The sequence below is a fragment of the Acipenser ruthenus genome, chromosome 22 (genome assembly GCF_902713425.1).
Source record: "Acipenser ruthenus chromosome 22, fAciRut3.2 maternal haplotype, whole genome shotgun sequence".
Taxonomy (NCBI): domain Eukaryota; kingdom Metazoa; phylum Chordata; class Actinopteri; order Acipenseriformes; family Acipenseridae; genus Acipenser; species Acipenser ruthenus.
This window is the reverse complement of record NC_081210.1, coordinates 15,602,513-15,623,669: the sequence shown is the minus strand read 5'-3', so window position 1 is coordinate 15,623,669 and position 21,157 is coordinate 15,602,513. Positions and strand designations below refer to the sequence as shown.

General features: G+C 40.6%; 1 protein-coding gene across 5 annotated transcripts in view; it reads right to left on the bottom strand.

Annotated features, from left to right (window-relative positions):
* The window catches only part of LOC131699412 (CXXC-type zinc finger protein 5-like), a 29,135-nt gene extending 8,638 nt beyond the window's left edge, over positions 1–20,497 (bottom strand). The window contains exons 1-3 of one of the 5 annotated variants that reach the window (XM_058996021.1): positions 20,214–20,487; positions 20,033–20,093; positions 11,115–11,983 (exon numbers count right to left, since the gene is read on the bottom strand). In XM_058996021.1, the coding sequence (XP_058852004.1) occupies positions 11,115–11,861 (747 nt within the window). In that variant the 5' untranslated portion in view covers positions 11,862–11,983; positions 20,033–20,093; positions 20,214–20,487. Of the gene's footprint in view, positions 1–11,114; positions 11,984–20,032 lie in introns of all 5 variants that reach the window. The other 4 variants (XM_058996024.1, XM_058996022.1, XM_058996023.1 and 1 more) reach the window with 4 other exon arrangements.
* Positions 20,498–21,157: the final 660 nt, after the last annotated feature.

The window sequence follows — 21,157 nt, the reverse complement described above, 5'->3', positions numbered from 1 at the left end:
TGAAGCTGACACCCTGGGATCCTTCAAGAAGCTACTTGATGAGATTCTGGGATCAATAAGCTACTAACAACCAAACGAGCAAGATGGGCTGAATGGCCTCCTCTCGTTTGTAAACTTTCTTATGTTCTTATGTTCAAAGCTTGTCATTCAATAGGGGAAGCAGCTGGTTGGATAACGGCTGGAAAAAATGTGCGAAGAGGCAGAGAGAATGTCACTTTCTTTTACTAAGTAAAATGAAAATACAACATGGGCTTCATTCAAAACTGCACTTAAGAGACATACAGTGCATGGAAGAGAACAGGCAGGCAGGCAGGGAGGTGTGACAGCCAGACCACTCAGGCTGTAGTGTGTGAACACACTGAGACAGTTCCAGTGCTAACAGGCAGTAGTGTGAGAATACACCGAGACAGTTCAAGTGCTAACAGGCTGTAGTGTGAGAACACACCGATACAGTTCCAGTGCTAAAAGGCTGTAGTGTGAGAACACACCGAGCCAGTTCCAGTGCTAACAGGCTGTAGTGTGAGAACACACCGATACAGTTCCAGTGCTAAAAGGCTGTAGTGTGAGAACACACCAAGCCAGTTCCAGTGCTAACAGGCTGTAGTGTGAGAACACACCGAGCCAGTTCCAGTGCTAAAAGGCTGTAGTGTGAGAACACCGAGCCAGTTCCAGTGCTAACAGGCTGTAGTTGTGCCTCCAGGCAGAAAGGAATGTTTCAAATGTAAGTTAACTGGTTAATGATTTGTGGACCGGAGGTACATTTCTAGCTGCTTCTAATTCGGTCTTGTTCCTCCCCCTCTCAAACACAGCAGTCTCAGCTGGAGGGCTGGCAGGTCGGGTCGTGTGACGAACACTCTTTCATCCCTCTGAGCTGCAGCAGCTCTGCTTTCCAGCTCACCAACCATATCAAGGTCCTTAACAACGCTGCTGAATTCACATTTAAAGGAAGTCTCTTAAAACAGGCCAAATTATTGTCAAACATTTTAACATTTAACAAAAAACTGGTTTTAGTTTTTACTGTGAATAACTTCATGTACCCACTGCAAGAACCTTCTCTTCCCAGCTCGGATTGCACACACAATATATTAAAGCTTTCTCATTGAATACACAATATATTAAAGCTTTCTCATTGGATACACAATATATTAAAGCTTTCTCATTGGATACACAATATATTAAAGCTTTCTCATTGAATACACAATATATTAAAGCTTTCTCATTGGATACACAATATACTAAAGCTTTCTCATTGGATACACAATATACTAAAGCTTTCTCATTGGATACACAATATATTAAAGCTTTCTCATTGGATACACAATATACTAAAGCTTTCTCATTGGCTCAGTGGGCACTTGTCGATCAATCACATTTAAATGCAGAAGAATTAATGAAGAAGCCTACATGATGAACAATGTATAATGCATCACTAAGCTATAACACTGTTTGCATTTTTATTTTTTAACTCTAACTGATAAAACTATTCTAACTCATAAATTACTAGCAACAAGGACAAAGAAAATATCCGTTCTGAGGTATATGCCTTCAGAGGTTTGAAACAGGGACAGACTCTGCCATCTGACAGAATGCAGCAGGGAGTGTAAGAGACTTGGAGCATGACAACAACCCTGCCCCCGCCCCTCAGCCATCCCAGGGTCACAAGAACACCACGTGTGGGCATCTCAGTGTGCCCTCCTTCAAAGGGATCTACAACCCTGCCCCCGCCCCTCAGCCATCCCAGGGTCACAAGAACACCACGTGTGGGCATCTCAGTGTGCCCTCCTTCAAAGGGATCTACAACCCTGCCCCCGCCCCTCAGCCATCCCAGGGTCACAAGAACACCATGTGTGGGCATCTCAGAGTGCCCTCCTTCAAAGGGATCTAGCTAATTCCTTTACCCTTACCTGTCACCCCCTTTCCACTCACCTGCTCTTTGGAAATACACAAACTATAGAAAACTAGCATTTTCATTTCAAACAAAACAACTGGGACATGAGATGTGGTTGTTAGGTGAAGCAGTGTGTATATCAGGGTTGTTTAGTGGCCCGATACTCAAAGGTGACTGAGAATCATTGAATACAGCTGTGTACCAAATATGAAGACCCTTGCTCAAAGCATGGTCTCCTTCAGTCCCCTGTAAAAGTTTGCCACGGTATTTTTGCAGTTTTACCATGTTTAATATCCTTGTTACATACAGTGTATTTATTAGCATGTAATGGTATTGTGCAAAATACAAACCCAGGAACCATTACTAAATAAGTGAGAATTCCTTGCAAATGAAATATGAAAATGCTGTGTATATGTCAGCAAGGAACGTAATTCCCAAACAGTATCACCATCAATAATCCCGCACTTCCTCCTTTGTACCGGCATTTCTATATTGTGATTTTAGTATTTTTGTGGGAACTAAAAAAAACTATAACTTAGCAAAAATAATAATTTAAGAAATCATCTCGTCTGTGTAGTTTTTTATACTTGCTGTCTGGCTAGGGGTCGCTGTCAGTCAAATCAATGGTCCCTTAAAAGGCTAGTGTAGTTTCACCGTCAGTCATTTCATCCTGTCCTGACAGATCTCATTGGCTGAAGCAGCGCTAGAATGCTCTCATTCGTTTAAATGACTGTAAATCATCAGACTGTGCACTTTCATTTGCCAGCTATAGCCTGTCATTCAAAGCGGCTACTTTGAAATTAGTGGGTTAAGGTGTAGGTAAGCGTTTGCTATTATAGGTATATACAGTGACAGTTACTAGTTTGATTTGAAAATGGGGCACAAGAGGAAAACACTTAATGAGTATTGTGCACAATACCCTGATCGACGGCAGAAGAATCCGCGGCAGTACAAAGCGGGCCAGTATGCCTTGCCTCCAGTGAGTCTGGCTGTGCTTAAGGAGATGGGTGGAGCTCGGAATAAGTTAGTTCTGTTAAACTCTCTAATGTTATGTTCTGTCTGTGCATATTGTTTTTACTTGTACATGTATTCTCTATAAGTCTTTGTAATACACTTTATATGCTGCGTTTTCTACGGTTTATTTGAGACATTTTTTAAAATTTTTGTAGGATCTATATCTACAAGGTATAGCTTCGCTGTGACCAAACGTTATTTCAATTAGAATGTTGGTAACCATGGTTTTGTTGCATGTAGAATATAATAAGGGGGTTTCTCCAAATGAGACGTTTCTCAATGGCATAAAAAGTCTTTTTTTAAAGCATAAAAGTCGATTTCTCCCATGCTCTGCTTGAATTGAAAAATAAAGATAGAAAAAAAACGGTAAATTCTTTGTCTGTGGAGAATCTGAGACTGTGTGGGTCTCTAACTGCAGGTAGTAGGGGCCAATGGCAGCAGATGGTCATGCAGAATATAGGAATTGAGTAGCCCTGGAGAGGGAGTGTGGGTGGCTCTCTGAGTTAATAATGTCGTATAGAGATCATGCCTCTGGTCACTGGTGTTTCTGGTGCAGTTTTGTTAAATAGACCCTGCTGGTGTTTCTGGTGCAGTTTTGTTAAATAGACTCTGGGTTTTCTCATTCACTTATAGAGTAACTAGGTCCACATATCATTTGAATTGATTTGATTTCTTTTACTATTGCATGGTGTTTGCAATCTGTCTGAGTGGTTCTCGTTTTTTCAGCCTTTACCTGGTTTTGAAAATGTCTGTAGAAGTGCTAGGACTGAAAAACCTTCCTCACCCATACAAATCATGTGACAATGTGACCTTTCAACTCTGCAAAGACACCTGCTCTTTGTCTTTCTGAATGTAGAGGGGTGGGGCTTGTGGAGTTCTCACATGATTGGCATGGAATGCAGATTGTGGTCAGTCTCAGCATGTAGGATTCTCAAGACAAGCTAAAAGGAAGTTCAGAGCCAAGGTCAGCGAAACATGGTAACTCGAGCAACAGAACCCAGAATGACTGAAACATCATAGAACAGGAGAAACGAAACAATGGCATGCTCTTCAATCCTGTTTACTGATATACAATACTCTCAGACACAAACTTGCATATTCAAACAAATTTACTTTGTAATGTATTTACTTGGATCAAATGAACTCACAGTAGATACTAGTAGGAAATAATGCAATGTACTGACAGTGAAGCTCTTCAAGGTCCTGTTGATCTCAGGAATGAGCTGCTTCCCAACCCTGACACCACTTGCACTAAAACGGTTTCTAAGTTAGCAAGACTGAAGCTGAGTCACGCTGACGGAAGACGCCATTCCCCTTGTAGAATTTTTTTTTTTCATAGTAATACATTACTGTCACTAGTTACAATTTTGTTCAAGTAATGTGTATCTGTAACAGATTACTTTTTAAAAGTAACTTCCCCAACATTGCTCATTGACTGTAGTTGTGTAACCCACACAAAACCATCACGTACCTGTCTCCCTAACCCTAACCAAAAAAAAAACATCACGTACCTGTTTCCCTAACCCTGACCCTAACCACACAAAACCATCATGTACCTGTTTCCCTAACCCTGACCCTAACCACACAAAACCATCACGTACCTGTTTCCCTAACCCTGACCCTAACCACACAAAACCATCACGTACCTGTTTCCCTAACCCTGACCCTAACCACACAAAATGATCACGTACCTGTTTCCCTAACACTAACCACACAAAACCATCACGTACCTGTTTCCCTAACCCTGACCCTAACCACACAAAACCATCACGTACCTGTTGCCCTAACCCTGACCCTAACCACACAAAACCATCACGTACCTGTTTCCCTAACCCTGACCCTAACAACACAAAACCATCATGTACCTGTTTCCCTAACCCTGACCCTAACCACACAAAACCATCACGTACCTGTTGCCCTAACCCTGACCCTAACCACACAAAACAATCATGTACCTGTTTCCCTAACCCTGACCCTAACCACACAAAACCATCACGTACCTGTTTCCCTAACCCTGACTCTAACCACACAAAACCATCACATACCTGTTTCCCTAACCCTGACCCTAACCACACAAAACCATCACGTACCTGTTTCCCTAACCCTGACCCTAACCACACAAAACCATCACGTACCTGTTTCCCTAACCCTGACCCTAACCACACAAAACCATCACGTACCTGTTTCCCAGTTGTAACATTTGTAGCAGCAGGCGGGGGTGTGTAACGCTATATTTAAAAGTTGTAGCAGCAGACAGGGATGTGTAACGCTATATTTAAAAGTTGTAGCACACAGGGATGTGTAACGCTATATTTAAACAGTTGTAGCACACAGGGATGTGTAACGCTATATTTAAACAATTGTAGCACACAGGGATGTGTAACGCTATATTTAAGCAGTTGTATCTGCATGCGGGGATGTGTAACGCTATATTTAAACAGTTCTAGCTGCACGCTGGGATGTGTAACGCTATATTTAAACAGTTGTAGCTGCACGCGGGGATGTGTAAATCTATATTTAAACAGTTGTAGCTGCACGGGGTTGTGTAACGCTATATTTAAACAGTTGTAGCACACAGGGATGTGTAACGCTATATTTAAACAGTTGTAGCTGCACGCGGGGATGTGTAACACTATATTTAAACAGTTGTAGCTGCACGGGGTTGTGTAACGCTATATTTAAACAGTTGTAGCTGCACGGGGTTGTGTAACACTATATTTAAACAGTTGTAGCTGCACGGGGTTGTGTGACGCTATATTTAAACAGTTGTAGCTGCACAGGGTTGTGTAACGCTATATTTAAACAGTTGTAGCTGCATGCAGGGATGTGTAACGCTATATTTTTCGGAACCCCGTTGCTTATTCTTTAAGGGCATCATGACATTGTAAACAATTAAAAAGCAGCCATTGCAATAGCAGCTGCAGCCAAGGCGGTGTCCTGTTTTACAGTATGATTCTTTGGTGTCTTGGTATATCCCAAAGGTCTTGCAAGCTCTGTCATTAACATCCGCACCACACTGACCTTACCTTTTCAAAATACATTTCTATTTCAGACTTTGGATTAAAAAAGGAAATTCCCCCTGAATGCTACGTATTGAAAGGTGTACCGGGGCAGTATACATACTGTAGGGCTAAGTTTCAAAGCTTTTTACTGTAAAGTGTAGTTTACTCAATTTTTCAAAAGGCAAAATACCATTTCAATTGGCTTACCTGCTGTGATTGCCCTTTTGTAAAAAATAAATATTATTTTCTATGTGTTTTTGTAGCACAGGCTGTCATAGAGACCACCATTCAGCTGCATGAGGCTGACAGATTGATAAAGAAAGCAGCTTTCACGGGAGGAAGCTTGGGAATGTATAAAACTGGACGGCTAACAAGTTCTGTCCGGGAGCACTTTTAACGAATTTGACAAAGAATTTGAATAATGTGTTGTCTTTCGTTGACTATATCTAGTCGCTCTTTTTTTATGTTCTACGTTTTCTTTTTCATTACTGTTTTTTATTATGGTAAATTACCGTGCTTATTTATGCACTCTACGATTTGACTGGGGAAATGTAACGTAGGGTTAATGGAGTTCACAAAAAAAACAAAACAGGTAACCTTTTCACTTAATGCATGTCTATTTTTGTTTTCCGATGTTTGGGCGGATCGGGTTTTTTCAGCCTGGGTTGAACCCTGCATACGGATACTGTGCAGGCAGCTAAACAATGCTCAGAAGCACCACACTGGATCAGCCTCATTAAATGGCTTCTCTTGGTGCAGCTACCCTTGTCATGAGAGGCTCCACGGGTGCCTCCCACCTAATCATTATCCACTACTAGTAATTGAAGCCTCAGACTAATAGCATTATATCCTTGGAAATAGACAGCACTGTGCTGTTGAACCTGACTCACTGAACATGTACAGCATAGAGTTCATAACCATAAATAGTACTTACTGCTGCTGACTGCATAGCGTTTATAACAAACATAGTACTTACTGCTGCTGACTGCATAGCGTTTATAACAAACATATTACTTACTGCTGCTGACTGCATAGCATTTATAACAAACATATTACTTACTGCTGCTATCTGCATAGCGTTTATAACAAGCATATTACTTACTGCTGCTATCTGCATAGCGTTTATAACAAACATATTACTTAATGCTGTTGCTGTCTGCATATAGTTTATAACAAGCATATTACTTACTGTTGCTGGTGACTGCATAGTGTTTATAACAAACATATTACTTACTGCTGCTGCTGTGTTGTACACAGCTGTATCTTTTCAATGCAATTGTGATTCTTTGTATAGTTTTATTCATAATCGTTTGTCATGAATTGGAAGCCTGATGTAACTGTAGGTGCGAGGTGCAGTCTGCTACACTAACCAATCCAACCCCCCTCTTTCACTGTCTGTCTCCCCGCCTCCTTTGTCACTGTATCTCTCTTCTGAGATACAGACTGCTAAACTAACCAATCCTATACAGACAAGCCCCCCTTTCACTGTTCTGAGTCTGTCTCCCCGCCTCCTTTGTCACTGTATCTCTCTTCTGAGATACAGTCTGCTATACTAACCAATCCTATACAGACGAGCCCCCCCTTTCACTGTCCTGAGTGAAGAAGTGTCTCCTTCAGCAACATGACTAGGTAACCCATTCCATCCCGCACCACTCTCTGTGTGAAGATGAGTCTCCTTCAGCAACATGACTAGGTAACCCATTCCATCCCCTCACTCTCTGTGTGAAGAAGTGTCTCCTTCAGCAACATGACTAGGTAACCCATTCCATCCCCTCACTCTCTGTGTGAAGAAGTGTCTCCTTCAGCAACATGACTAGGTAACCCATTCCATCCCCTCACTCTCTGTGTGAAGAAGTGTCTCCTCCTCTCTGTCCTCAGTCTATCTCCACTTCATTTCCAGCTGTGTGCTCTGGTCCTGGTTTCTGTGCTCTGCTTAAATTGCACTGTACAGTTTTATGATAAAAGATTTGTAAATAAAAATATATAAATGATTATACTGAAAATTATTGAGTAGAAAAATATATTATTATAGCAATATGTGCAACACATCAGGTAAGTAATGTGTTTTGTTATAAACTCTAGAAATGTTCAGTAACACTTTAATATACTGCTCTTTCACATGAACAATTTGAGTGGACAAAAGGACCAGAAAACATGAGTTCAGCAGTAATGCCACCCAGGCAGAGGTGCCAAAGCTGGAGTTCCCAAATTGTGAACTAATCCCAGGTGTCCAGTGAAACTTCCCACATGAACTAATCCCAGGTGTCCAGTGAAACTTCCCACATGAACTAATCCCAGGTGTCCAGTGAAACTTCCCACATGAACTAATCCCAGGTGTCCAGTGAAACTTCCCACATGAACTAGTCCCAGGTGTCCAGTGAAACTTCCCACATGAACTAATCCCAGGTGTCCAGTGAAATTTCCCACATGAACTAATCCCAGGTGTCCAGTGAAACTTCCCACATGAACTAATCCCAGGTGTCCAGTGAAACTTCCCACATGAACTAATCCCAGGTGTCCAGTGAAACTTCCCACATGAACTAATCCCAGGTGTCCAGTGAAACTTCCCACATGAACTAATCCCAGGTGTCCAGTGAAACTTCCCACATGAGGTCATGCGCCTCCCCTCCCCCCACACCCAAACACACTCTGTTCTCCCAACATCCTGCTTGCTATTCCTCCATCTGTTCCCACAGCTGAAAAACGGTGACATATTTAATGTTAAAATGAATCAATCACTAATAAAAAGGAAAACACGTGTCATTTTTCTCAGTCATTTAAAAAAAATAAAAAGTATTTTTTAAGGGCATCTTAACAATCATTGGAGAACAAATTATGACATTTCAAAGTTGTCCCCATCTTGAAAAAGGTCAGGAGATGCAGGGTCTACAGTACAAATCATATTGAGGAACAGCAAGACATTTATATATGTTAAGACACAGGTATGAATCTGCAGCACATTTGTTGTCAATTGATGTAATGGAATGTTTGTGAATCAGGCTCTTTGATTGGCTGAGCCAGACTTCATTATTTATAGGCCTATTACTTAGTAAAGATTGTTAATTATAGTCAATACCTGGCAATACATCACAAAGCCAGAGTGAATGTATAAATCAGGGGTATGCAACCCTAGGCCCAAGGTTATCAGAGAGTACAAGGTGGGTACACTTTTATAAAATGGATCAAGTGCCATTGCGAGCTCAGAAGTGTTAGCACATTGGGGGCTGTCACTGACCCATTAACCCAGTATGACACATTGGATATTCAGCCTTCCCTATTGTGTTGAAAATGACCATTCATTTCACTTCTCACTCCCAGCTTACAGGAGTGCTAACCAGCTGTACTTTTTATTTGAAGTGTATTTTGGTTCTTTGCTGCTTTTTTATAATTTAATTATAATATAGATTTTTCAAATGCACCACTATAGATAAATAAAAGGGTTGCAGGACCCTTGGCATGAAGGTGAGTTACAACACTGGAAGCAGCATTATTCTTTCACTTTATTAAATAAGTCAAGCCTCAGGTTAAATGGGTTGCTTACTGCTAGTCTGAACTGTTTTGTGAAAAGCGTGGCATTGTTAATGTTTGAACATTAAACAAAAGTATGTGCTAGATTTGAAAATGAACTAGACAATCTTTTCAGCTTCTGCCCTCATTGGTTTGCTGGAACTGCCTGTGGCTTGAAGGTGATTATTACAAGACCTCTCATACACTGATTGTGGCTATGCTGAAATGTTTCTTCTCATAATCAAAACCAAGACATAAAAAAATAAAAAAATCTGAACTAGAGAATGACAGTACTTGGGAACAAATGGCTGGACAGCAAGGATAAGTGATGTGTCACAGAACAGGCTGGCAGTCCTGCTGTCTGCGTGTCTGTGGAATGGAACCCTTTCCTTGCTGGAGACTGCAGGAACACATGGGCTCCAGACAGCCTGACCACGGGCTGCACACACGCCTCTTCAGGGCTTTGTAACTGACACTGGTGAAATCCACAGCTTCGATAAAAGAAACCAGCAAACATAACATTTCAACTCTAACCCTGAAGCGTCTGTCCACTGCACTGGGTTTAGAATGACTCGTTCATTTCAACTCTAACCTTGAAGCGCCTGTCCACTGCGCTGGGTTTAGAATGACTCGTTCATTTCAACTCTAACCTTGAAGTGCCTGTCCACTGCGCTGGGTTTAGAATGACTCGTTCATTTCAACTCTAACCTTGAAGTGCCTGTCCACTGCGCTGGGTTTAGAATGACTTGTTCATTTCAACTCTAACCTTGAAGTGCCTGTCCACTGCGCTGGGTTTAGAATGACTCGTTCATTTGCGTAAGTGTCTCTTGTGTTCTATCCCTGCGTTATATATTTACTGAAATCATTCTGCTTGCATTGATATTTAACATGTACCCAAGGTTGCTAAACAACTGTGGGATGAAACCAAAGAGCTTCCCCTGCACAGATCTGGAGCTACAAGCATGAGGAGCAAGGCAGAAACAGGAGCAGCAGCAGGGCTGTGAAGTGGAGCTGCTATCTGAATGACACAAGGAGATGAAGCTCAGCTGAGGAGTTCAAACAACTTCTGCAGGGGAATCTGTTTCTTTTCATCCCACAATTAAACGACGACCATGTGTGAACAGAATATATAATAAATAGTAATCCAGTATGTTGAGAAATATATAGGGCCTAGTAGGGTAAGTGAAACCCAGGTGTTGTGTTTTAAATGCTACATGTTTTGGTAAAGCTAAAACTCAAGTTTGCACCACTGCACAGAAGTGCCCTTGTGAAGGTATTGAAATGAGCAGGGCCTGAACAAATCAAAATGTATGGCTCCACCGTTGCTATACTTTTTAATCCAGCTTCAGGTGCCACTGTTTGAGAAATCAGATTCCTGCAAAAATTTACTCTGAACTAACTGCACTCATCACAGCATGAATACAACTCACATAGTTCTTCATTAAGCTATAGGTGAGGGGCCTGATAGCTCAAACCTGGCTGCTGATAAAAATACACACTTAATCAAGATTAGTTCTAAAACCCAGGACTGGGTGCAACATTATTGCAGGTTTCGAACCTGCAGTCAGATGACAAATAGGGTTAATCTTAGCAACTCATTCTTGCTTCAAAGAAAAAGGGAAAAGCGGTTCAAAATGCCCACACTCTATTTCTTATACATATTCCTCCAGGACTCACTAGTCTCTTTCTATAAGCTCTCTTACCTCCAGGGCAGCTGAAGGCTTCTTTTTAAGTTCCTCGCATTTTCGGAATTTGCAAATCTGGTGGCCTGTTTTGCGATTCCGACAACTGCTGCACTGCTCGCAATTTATCCGCCTGCGACAGGGAGGGCACATCCCACATCTTTTCCTTTTCTTTTTCCCAGAATTAATGGCAGATGCCAATTCATTCTGCATGGGATACTCTGCCAAGCTCGCCATGTGCAGTGCACTGTCTGCCAGAAACACCCCGGCAGGGGTCATGATGAAAAGACCGGGGTTGAAGGGAAAGCCCCCCATGTAGGGGAAGTCGGCAGGGCTATTCATGGCTTCTGTGGCCGAGACGGCCTCGATGTCACTGATCCCAGGCCCCTGGTTGCTCGGAAGAAGCACATGTTCTGCCCCTGCCCGTTTCAGCAGCTCAGCTGCCTGGGAGAAGTGTAACCCATTCTGTCCTTCTGTGATTTCGGAAGCCCTTTCTAATTTGTTCAACACTTGCGCAATGTTTTTTTGTGTTGTGGAGGTAGTGTTGCTTTTCTCCACATTGCTTCCTTTGTGTAATTGTCCATTTACAGAGCTAGCACTGCTGACGGTGGAGTACTGTGACAAAGCACGAGACTTCTTCAGACTTTTACTGAGAGGCTCGCTGATGATGCCGCTCTTGTTTCTCCTCTCGGTGACAGTGGGCTGAGCGTCGTCACTGTTATCCAGGGCATCGGGTTTGCTGGTTCCTTCCTGATGGCCGCTAGACATGTTATTACACACAGGGCGAGGAATTCAGCTAGCAGGTAAAACAATGGCTCCAAAAGTCAGTCTTTTATCCCAACAGCCTTGGACTGCAGTTCAGATTGCTGACATAATCGGCGTCCTTTATGCTGAAAGAAAACGAAAGAGAAAAAACAAACAAAGTCGCCTTAATGTTTCTGTTTGGAAAGAGCATATCACTGCAAGAGTGTTTCAGGAAACGTAGCAACAAGCTGAGGATCATTATACTGTTACAGCAGACAGTCCAGCTATTTGTCATACAGCGTGTCAGTAAGTGAATGGAGCTCAACAGAAAATGTGACCGTGACTAAAGTTTGGCACCTAATCTTCAAATCAGCATCTGATATGGAATAACATCATGCTCTGGAGTGCACCAGATGGTAATGTGCTGATTCTTTTGTTGCGCTTGCTAGACTGCAGACTGCATGGGTGTCAAGCTCCCAGCCTTATACATTTTAAAGAAATTAATGATGAATTGTATGAAATAGTTCTTCTTAAATAACAACTTTACTCACAGTCACCATAGATTATATTTAAATGTATTATGTTAAAAAAAAAATTCTAATACCATGTTACCTTTTCACGTCTGTTTTGTAATTACTGTCCACTGAAAAACAATGAAGAACAGTGAAGCATCTCTATTAAAACAGTTCTTCAGATTTGTGAGTCAGACCCTTTGATTTGTGCTGATAACACTTTTATAGTAAAGCTACAGAAACAGTACCAACAGGAATAATCAGTCATGTATTTTTATTTAAAAATGTTCTTTATATTTCAACTTTAACAAACAGAGGCACTAAAAAGTATTCCTGTGAGTCTGTCAGTCGAGTTAATAATAGTTATGAATGATTCAGACAGCCCCCCCCCCCCCCCCCCCCAGTTTCCATAGTTTTACATTCTAGTTCTGTATTTCTCTTCTTCAATAGATATCAAGTGTTGTTATTTTTTGTTTTTAGGTTAGTTTGTGGTTCTTCACTGGGAATTGCCTATTATGCCAGGTAATACATTTCTGGATGTTGAAATGCATAGTAAATCGCCTTGCTACAATCCTGGTTATTTATCCAGTTATGGAACGCTGTGCATTATTGATTATTAGCTAGGTCCACATAAAGCACGCTCTTGTGGGTTTACAGAACACCTTGATAACACTGGGACCGTATTATGCACATCTGGGTGAACCTTCTTCCTTGTATAACGATCAGACTCATACAGAAAACAGAAACTGGGACTGATGTGTCTGAAATGCTCACCATTGTTGTTGAAAATAAACTCAATGTTACCATTAGGGAAGCACCTTTCGGTGTTAACACTGACCTTCAGGCTCACTTGATCCTAGTTTGGTAACATTAGTTTTACTTTCCTTTGGCAAAACAAACCCTTGAGAAGTGTGTCCCATTGGGTCCTACAGATCTCAGCAGTGCTGAATCAAAACGCTGCAATGCCAGACACTCTGTCCTCCAGTATGAAAACCAGCACCTCTTTACACTCAAGTCATTTCTTTGTGTAACAGTATTCAAACTGCCAGGGAGGACCCTGTTCTAAGCCAGCTGCATTGCTGTTTGCCAAGTTCACAAAATGACAGCCTCACGTCAAGTTAACGTGGGACACTGATGTCATGTTGGCATTACCTTTAACTGATCATCAAGCAAGGCAGGACCTGTTTGTGTGTGCATGTGCTCTGTGTGCAGTCTGACGTGCTTTAAGCTTTGGTAACAAAACAATGACCTGGGATGATGCCACTAAAACACACACCATGCAACCCTGCAGCTCGGCACACATTCTGAACTGGAATACTGTAGAGCACAGCTCAGTAAAGAAGGGTCTGCACACATTCTGAACTGGAATACTGTAGAGCACAGCTCAGTAAAGAAGGGTCTGCACACATTCTGAACTGGAATACTGTAGAGCACAGCTCAGTAAAGAAGGGTCTGCACACATTCTGAACTGGAATACTGTAGAGCACAGCTCAGTAAAGAAGGGTCTGCACACATTCTGAACTGGAATACTGTAGAGCACAGCTCAGTAAAGAAGGGTCTGCACACATTCTGAACTGGAATACTGTAGAGCACAGCTCAGTAAAGAAGGGTCTGCACACATTCTGAACTGGAATACTGTAGAGCACAGCTCAGTAAAGAAGGGTCGGCACACATTCTGAACTGGAATACTGTAGAGCACAGCTCAGTAAAGAAGGCTTCTTCCTCAGTATTCCTTTAGAACCAGAGGGTTTAGGGTAGGTGTAACGTTGCCTCTCTGTCGTCGGCTTGTTTGCCCTTTAAAAACATAGACCCAGACACAGAACTTTGATTTTTGAGCGCTTTTGCACACTTTTCATTTTCACAGCACAAACCAAACCAAACCAAACCAAACCAAATAAAAACCTAGCTCAACCGTAGCCAAACACTTCTTATCCCAGCTCCCTGGTGATCTCTCTCTAATGGAGCTGGAAGCTCTCTTTTATAGTTTATGGCTGCTCCCAATCAACACCAATTACCTCGATTGGGAACAGCCACATTCTCACATGTTTTTGGCAGGGAGCGGAATTAACCCTGTCCCTGCCAACCACCACCAAAACACACAACACCCAGACTTTATTTACATGCAGAGCCCTTTCACTGTTACACTAGGTTTTAGGTTTTAGGTTCTACAAAGATGCATTCTTAGGGGTTATTTGATTTACAGATTTAACTTGTTTGTCCACAAGAAAACAAAATGAACCAGGATATTTTTTAATGCCAAAAATGTATTCATTTGTCATTTGGTAAGTTGCTTCAAATACATTTTCCCTTACTTTATTACTATGTTTACTATCAACTGAGTGGGTCTTATTGCAACTGTTTCTTTATTTAAGTTTAATATCAAAAAACACTAAATATTGAAAAATGAGTGATGGGCCCTTATATAGTCAAATATAGTACCCAGGGCCCTATGAAATCCGCACTGCGGAGAACATGGGCGGAATCGCGGAATTCAGAGAAAAAAAACGGAATTAGGCACCCGAGGACATTACCATAAAATCAGTTTAAACAAATAAAGAGGCTTCAAGAAGTATGTCATGAGAACGCATGAAAAAACTATTTGTGCCCCTCTCAGCCACCGTACACGACCGTGATTTTAATTTAAAAAAGCCCTGCCTCTCGTGCCACTTCACTTGCTAGCTACCGTTATCACTTGGGCGGAAACGACTACCCATAAGTCATTCTGAGCAGATAGTGCTGTAATGAGTACTGCAGAATGTAATGAGTACTGCAGAATGTAATGAGTACTGCAGAATGTAATGAGTACTGCAGAATGTAGGGGCTAGTTGCTGCATTTTTTCTCCAAAGTGCTAAGTGTCTTTTTTATTAAATTAGAATACATCAAAATATTTAGGCTTTGATTTACATTGTTTGTCATTAATTATTAATGAAAACATTAAATATATTTTGAATTTTATAGTTCAGCTTGTGTTGAAAAGAAAAACTACAAAAAAAGTCTACAATTTGATTTTTTTTTTAAATTTACAATTTTCCTAGTTTGTTTCTATTACATTGTGCCAATTTGTACCCTTTTTTCTGAAAGCACTTTGATTAAAACCATTTAGAAAGGTTTTTTTTTTGTCATATTTTTTCATGCATTTCTAGCTTCATCACTGCTGTCAATCTATCAAACACTTGTGGTTATATAAAACAAACTAACTAACAAATTAATGATTTTTAAAACCAAGAAAAATCAAAAATCAGGAAAAAATAAATCAGAAAATTCAAAATAATAAAACAGATTTCATAGGGCCCTAAGTATCTGTACAATTTACAATCAACAAATTATATGAATTTGTGAATTATCAAATTGTGAAAAATCGCACTTTCTGAAATCTCTGACATAGTGCTTTCACCTCCGTTCAGGAGCTGCTCTTCAATTCCAGGTGCCTGCCATAGATATATGCAACATAGGCTAGATTATGAAGTAAAAGCCAGCGCCATCTAGTGATCAGCCACTTTGGATCTAGTCTCCTTTTGTTTTGCTGGCAATGCAGTGCTGTGCACTAGATGGCGCTGGTGCTTACTAATAAAGCCACTATGGCTGACCTAGCCTACATTACACATGTCTATGGCAGGCACCTCAGGTGAAAGCACCTAGAATTGCTGAAAGTCATTGCAATAAAGCACTCAGAACAATAAGGGATAAAGGAACAGAAAATTAAGAAAATGCATTTTGAAGCTACTGTACTCTTTTAATCAGAGAGCACACTTTCTGTGTCCACCGTCTAGCTTCTATCATGCTTTATTCACAATACCAGTATGGCTGCCCTACTAAGCCCCTCTCTGAAACTCCCTTCAACTTTAAAGCTACTTAAAAACAGTGTACGCACATACAGAGGACAGGGTCTTCATAACCACGTTTTGAACATGTTAACAATATTTCTATAAAACTGAGAGCTTATCGAAACGATAGCAGTGTGGTTAGGAGTGTGTAAGGAAAGTCTGGTGAAGACAGTTACCTTGTTCACCATGTAGAGTGTGACAGACAGAGTGAACGGACACAATCAGCCTACAAGGGCCCCATTGTTTGAACGCAGACCCTAAACAGTAACATTAGAAACGAGCCACTATGGAAAGCCCTTTAAAACACAAACAAAACAAGTATGATGCAATATAGCTATAGGGTGTGTACAGTATGTGTTAAAGGCATCAGACTCTTTCAATATTCCCCCCATACTGTACATAGATGTTCCTAGAGCCCTATATAGAATCATACAACAAATATAGTTTCCTAAACTGGACAGTGAAAGTGTACCCCGTGGTGATGAATCTTCTGCTGATTGTACAGATAGTGGTTTACATTTTGGTGCTATTATCTAATATTGATTCTACAATTATGTATAACCGCAGTCGCAAGTGTGGTATACGATTGCTTTGCTTTCCAGTTTAACAGCAGCAGTGAAGCCACTAGCACAGGATGCAAACCTGAGCTGTATCAACGCATTGCACCACACAAGATAGTACAAGCGATGACACCACACCTCTGTCATCGCTGGTACTATCTTTAATATTTTAAACAGAAAGCCTCCTATTCACAAAGCCTTAACACAGGAGTTATTCAAAGAATGTTTTTTTTATGAATACAATCAGGTTTGATATTCCTGAAACTGTTCTGTGCTTTTGGTGGTTTCTTTCACAACAGTAAAGACCTGTTTCATAAATATCAAACTTTATTCTTAAACAACTCATGAGTGAAAGCTGTGTGATTATAGCCCAGAGGTCTTCCTGAGCACTGAAAATGTGCACCATTTTCTGAGAAATTGTAGCTGATTGTGTTGCCTTTTTAATGTATGTATAAGTGGAATCACTCCCTCATAAGACACAAAGCAGCGGTAGAAAGGTGTACCACCACAGTTACAGTCCTGCCTTTTCAGTTTGTAGAAGGGCTCTGAAATGATTTCCACTCTGGCAAAGCCCTCCTCTGACGATCACCCATTGGCTACACATTGTAAAAGAGATTTCTCATTGCTCAGGCCCTTGCATTTCTGACTGGGTTGCTGTTGATAAAGTAAACATGCAAGCTCTACCGCAACACTATTTCTTTTAGCACTTTGAAATGAAATCTGTGTAAACTTGAGAAATTCTAATGGGATTCAAAGCTGTTGTTTTATAAACGTGTCTAAGGCATTTATAACATGTAATAAGCTACAGCACAGCCACACGGATAATACAGCACAATTGATCTTCTCTTTGTGTTTTCATTACTGAGGTTCTCGCTGATAAAGGAAGGGATACCTTGCATGGCATAACAATACCTGATAAAAGCAGCAGTATCTAGAGGCTGGAAGGCAGACATTGGTGGGAGGTAAAGCTTCAAAAGGAAAGCTCCCAGCTCTGAGTTCTTGCTGGCCAGCAGAGCTTGTACTGAAGTAATGAAGGAGGCTTAGTGCTCTGATGATTTTAACACAGGACTAACAAGTTTCACCACTCTAGCTTTTAATCAAAACTATAGTCTGGTTTTTCTCACCTAATTATCGACAACGGTCTGCACTGTCCTTATACAGTAGATCAATAGCAGACTAATGAGAAGGCCACAAAGTGTACTGTAAAAATTATATTACAGTTATATGGCAAAAAAACTGGACTTCAAATACATGACTTTCTGGAGTGATTCATAAAACAAATCTGGGCTAGACCTGGGCTCATAGTGGTAAATTAAAGGTTCCTGGGGAAGAACTATAGTTCCCTCCAGGGGGCAATGCTTTCAGCCTGCAGCTTCGGGCATTATAATCCCCCGTCGCTAACTATAGTTCTTCCTTCAGAGGCTATACTTTCCCACTACACGCCTCCTTTCCAGTCCATATTCACTATATGTAGTGTGTATGTGTATTTATGTTACTTTAGTAATTTTAATTATGGCTACTTATGACCACAGTAACTGTGATAACTACAAATGCAATTACGAAAGTAAAAGAATCCTAACATTTCCAAGGACATCAATTTTTGTTTGTTTTGGTATTTTGTACTTTAAGCCAATATTACTATTTAATTCTAAATGTGCAGTATTTCACATTTATAAACACTGTTAACCATCATTGCTTATTACTTTGCAATGTTTTAAAACACAATCGTTATTAATTAAAGAAATACATATGTTTTAGGGGAAAAACATAAAGCTGAACTTTTAAAGAAGCAAAATAATATAAATACCATATCTATTATGCTATATAGAATACAAAATTATATATATATATATATATATATATATATATATATATATATTACATTGCGTCCGTTGGGATTCAGGCACAGCGAGCTCAGGTGCACCGCAGGGTATATATGACACCGCAACAAACCAAGAAACTACATCTCCACCTGGATATAACTGCAACAGACTACCTGAGCGAGAAAGGTAAGCTTGACTCATGACCCACCCCCCACGGCACCCAAAACCCCCAAAAATGTCTTCCGGTGCGAATTATTACTAAATGTGTTCCAAGCCCAAATGTACTGTGATTGACAGCGTCTTTGCAGTTATTAAGTTATTATATAATTCTGAAAGTGAGGTGAGAAGAAAAATGAAACACAAAATATTTATTATTGATCTGTTTTTTTTTCTCTTATTCTGCCGGGGGAACAAAAGCCACTGAGAACCACAGCACGAGTCGTGAAGAGCAGTTGCTCGTCGTCATCTCGTGGGAGGTTTGCGAGACGAGAATGATATTCATTAGTTTAGCAATGCAGACTACACACACATTAGCTTCTTATGAACAGGAAAACAATCCGGTGGAGAAGAAACACGCTAATTAGTTAACAATAACAAAACTGTTAAACGTCATAATCCCATTTATCGATCACAAATTTAAAAAATCGTCTTGTCAGTTGTGTGCAATCATCACTCCTGCTTGTGTTCTAACCACGTCAATAGTGACAACCTCCACCATCGCCAGATTGCGGCAATAATATTAACGAAGGGTCGCAGCACATTCCTGTCTGCAATCAATCCCTGAGCTAGACTGCAGGTACACTGGGTGCTTCTTAATGCAGATAAATCATCAGCAGGTAAAACAACCACAGCGCAAGAAGTGAAACATACACAAGACGTTACCTTATGCACTGCAACGCGTGTATTGGCAAATTGCTTTATAAACATTTAAAATCGAGTCGTGCATTTGTTATCATCATTATTAGTATTGTCGTTATTAATGTATGGAATACAAATTGATATTTGCACTACAGCATGCATGTGCCAAAGAGGAGCAAGTTTGCAGCAGCGCGTGATATTAATGTAAAACTTACTCTCTCGCTGAATATTAATAATAAAAGGTAGCCAAGTTACTATACTAATATTCAAATATACACAGAGGAAAATAATTAGAACATGATTAGCTTTTCATTAAAGCGAAATGACGCGTTTTTCCAAGTACAAAACAGCATTCCCTACACAAGCGTGCACTGTTCCCAGTTTTATTTTAGTAAAACTCCCTTTTGTCTAGATTCAGTGGTCTGAAACCGTGCCTGCAGCGCCCTGATACTACATCTGCAGTGCCGCGGGTTTTGGGGGTTAAGAAAAAACATTAAACCGGCTTCCCTGAAAACTTGATCGTTAGGAAGATGACATCCCAACTTTCAGACTTGAACTAACTGTTTCCCCCTCTGTATCTGCATATTTGCAAACACAGGCCTTTCTTTCGCACCTACCAAAAGCAATGCAGCCGAAGGGGAGGGATCTGCCAGTCCAGCCAGCTTCACACAGCTGCAGCTACGGAGATTGATGTCAAAAAGAAAGGTAAAAAACACATTCTCACCCACCAGAAATATTGAAACTCTCGCCCAAAATAAAAGCGAGCACATCGGAATGATAAATGAATGTAAAACGCACTTCTTGTAGGCAAGCGAGTGGGTTCCAACCTTCCGAGTCCAGCAACCCTACCTCTACATCCCCGCTAGCTCGGGAAGTACATGCAAACACATTTCAGAGATTTCTGGAGCTTCACATAAAAACCGAACTGGACTTTCCACGAAGGGAAAAACGCACACACGCACAGCTTGACAACGGCTCCTTTGTAGTAACGTGTTGTTTACTGTCTCTGTGTACGTGTAGATGGAAGCAGGCGTCCTTTCATTCGGTTGTAATTCAATATTAAATGTAGCTCTGACTATTTCACTGGTGTCTTTACATTTGGAGCTGCAGCACCGTTCTCAATCTCAAGGTATGATTTCTTTTCAAGAGATCTGTGGTTTGACTAGCTTGTCATGCCTCCTTAAGAACAAGTTTTGTGTTAACACATTACTGTACTGGATATGAAAAAAACACATGTGCCTTTGAAATAATGTAAACAAACTAATGGGCACTGTGTTTGTGTGAGTAAGCATGTCCACCGTTCATCTATCAAAGAATACAGCCTACAAGGAAATACCGAGGCAGAAAGTATAAGCAATGCCGACCTCCGTGAAATACATCCTATAATTAATAATACATACCCCCCCCCCCCCCCGCGCCGTTATTTGCATATTTCAGAGTGACTGTATAAAATAGAAGTTACAGATAAAATAAGCCAATTATGTTTATTGGATTAAATAAACATATTGTATTTAAAATAACCCCTGTATTTAAAAAGAACCCGAAAAGAAACAATGGGAAATGCCTGATTTAAGGACAGCTCCGTTAAACAAACTATTTCTTTAAAATAAACGGTATATTATTTCCCTAATTAAAATTTTAATTATACGTTTAATTATAACACAAACATATTTCCTTTGCTATCTAAATGAGTTTACAAAGATTGCATGGCAAGGCCTGTTACGTTAATAAAACCTCACCGA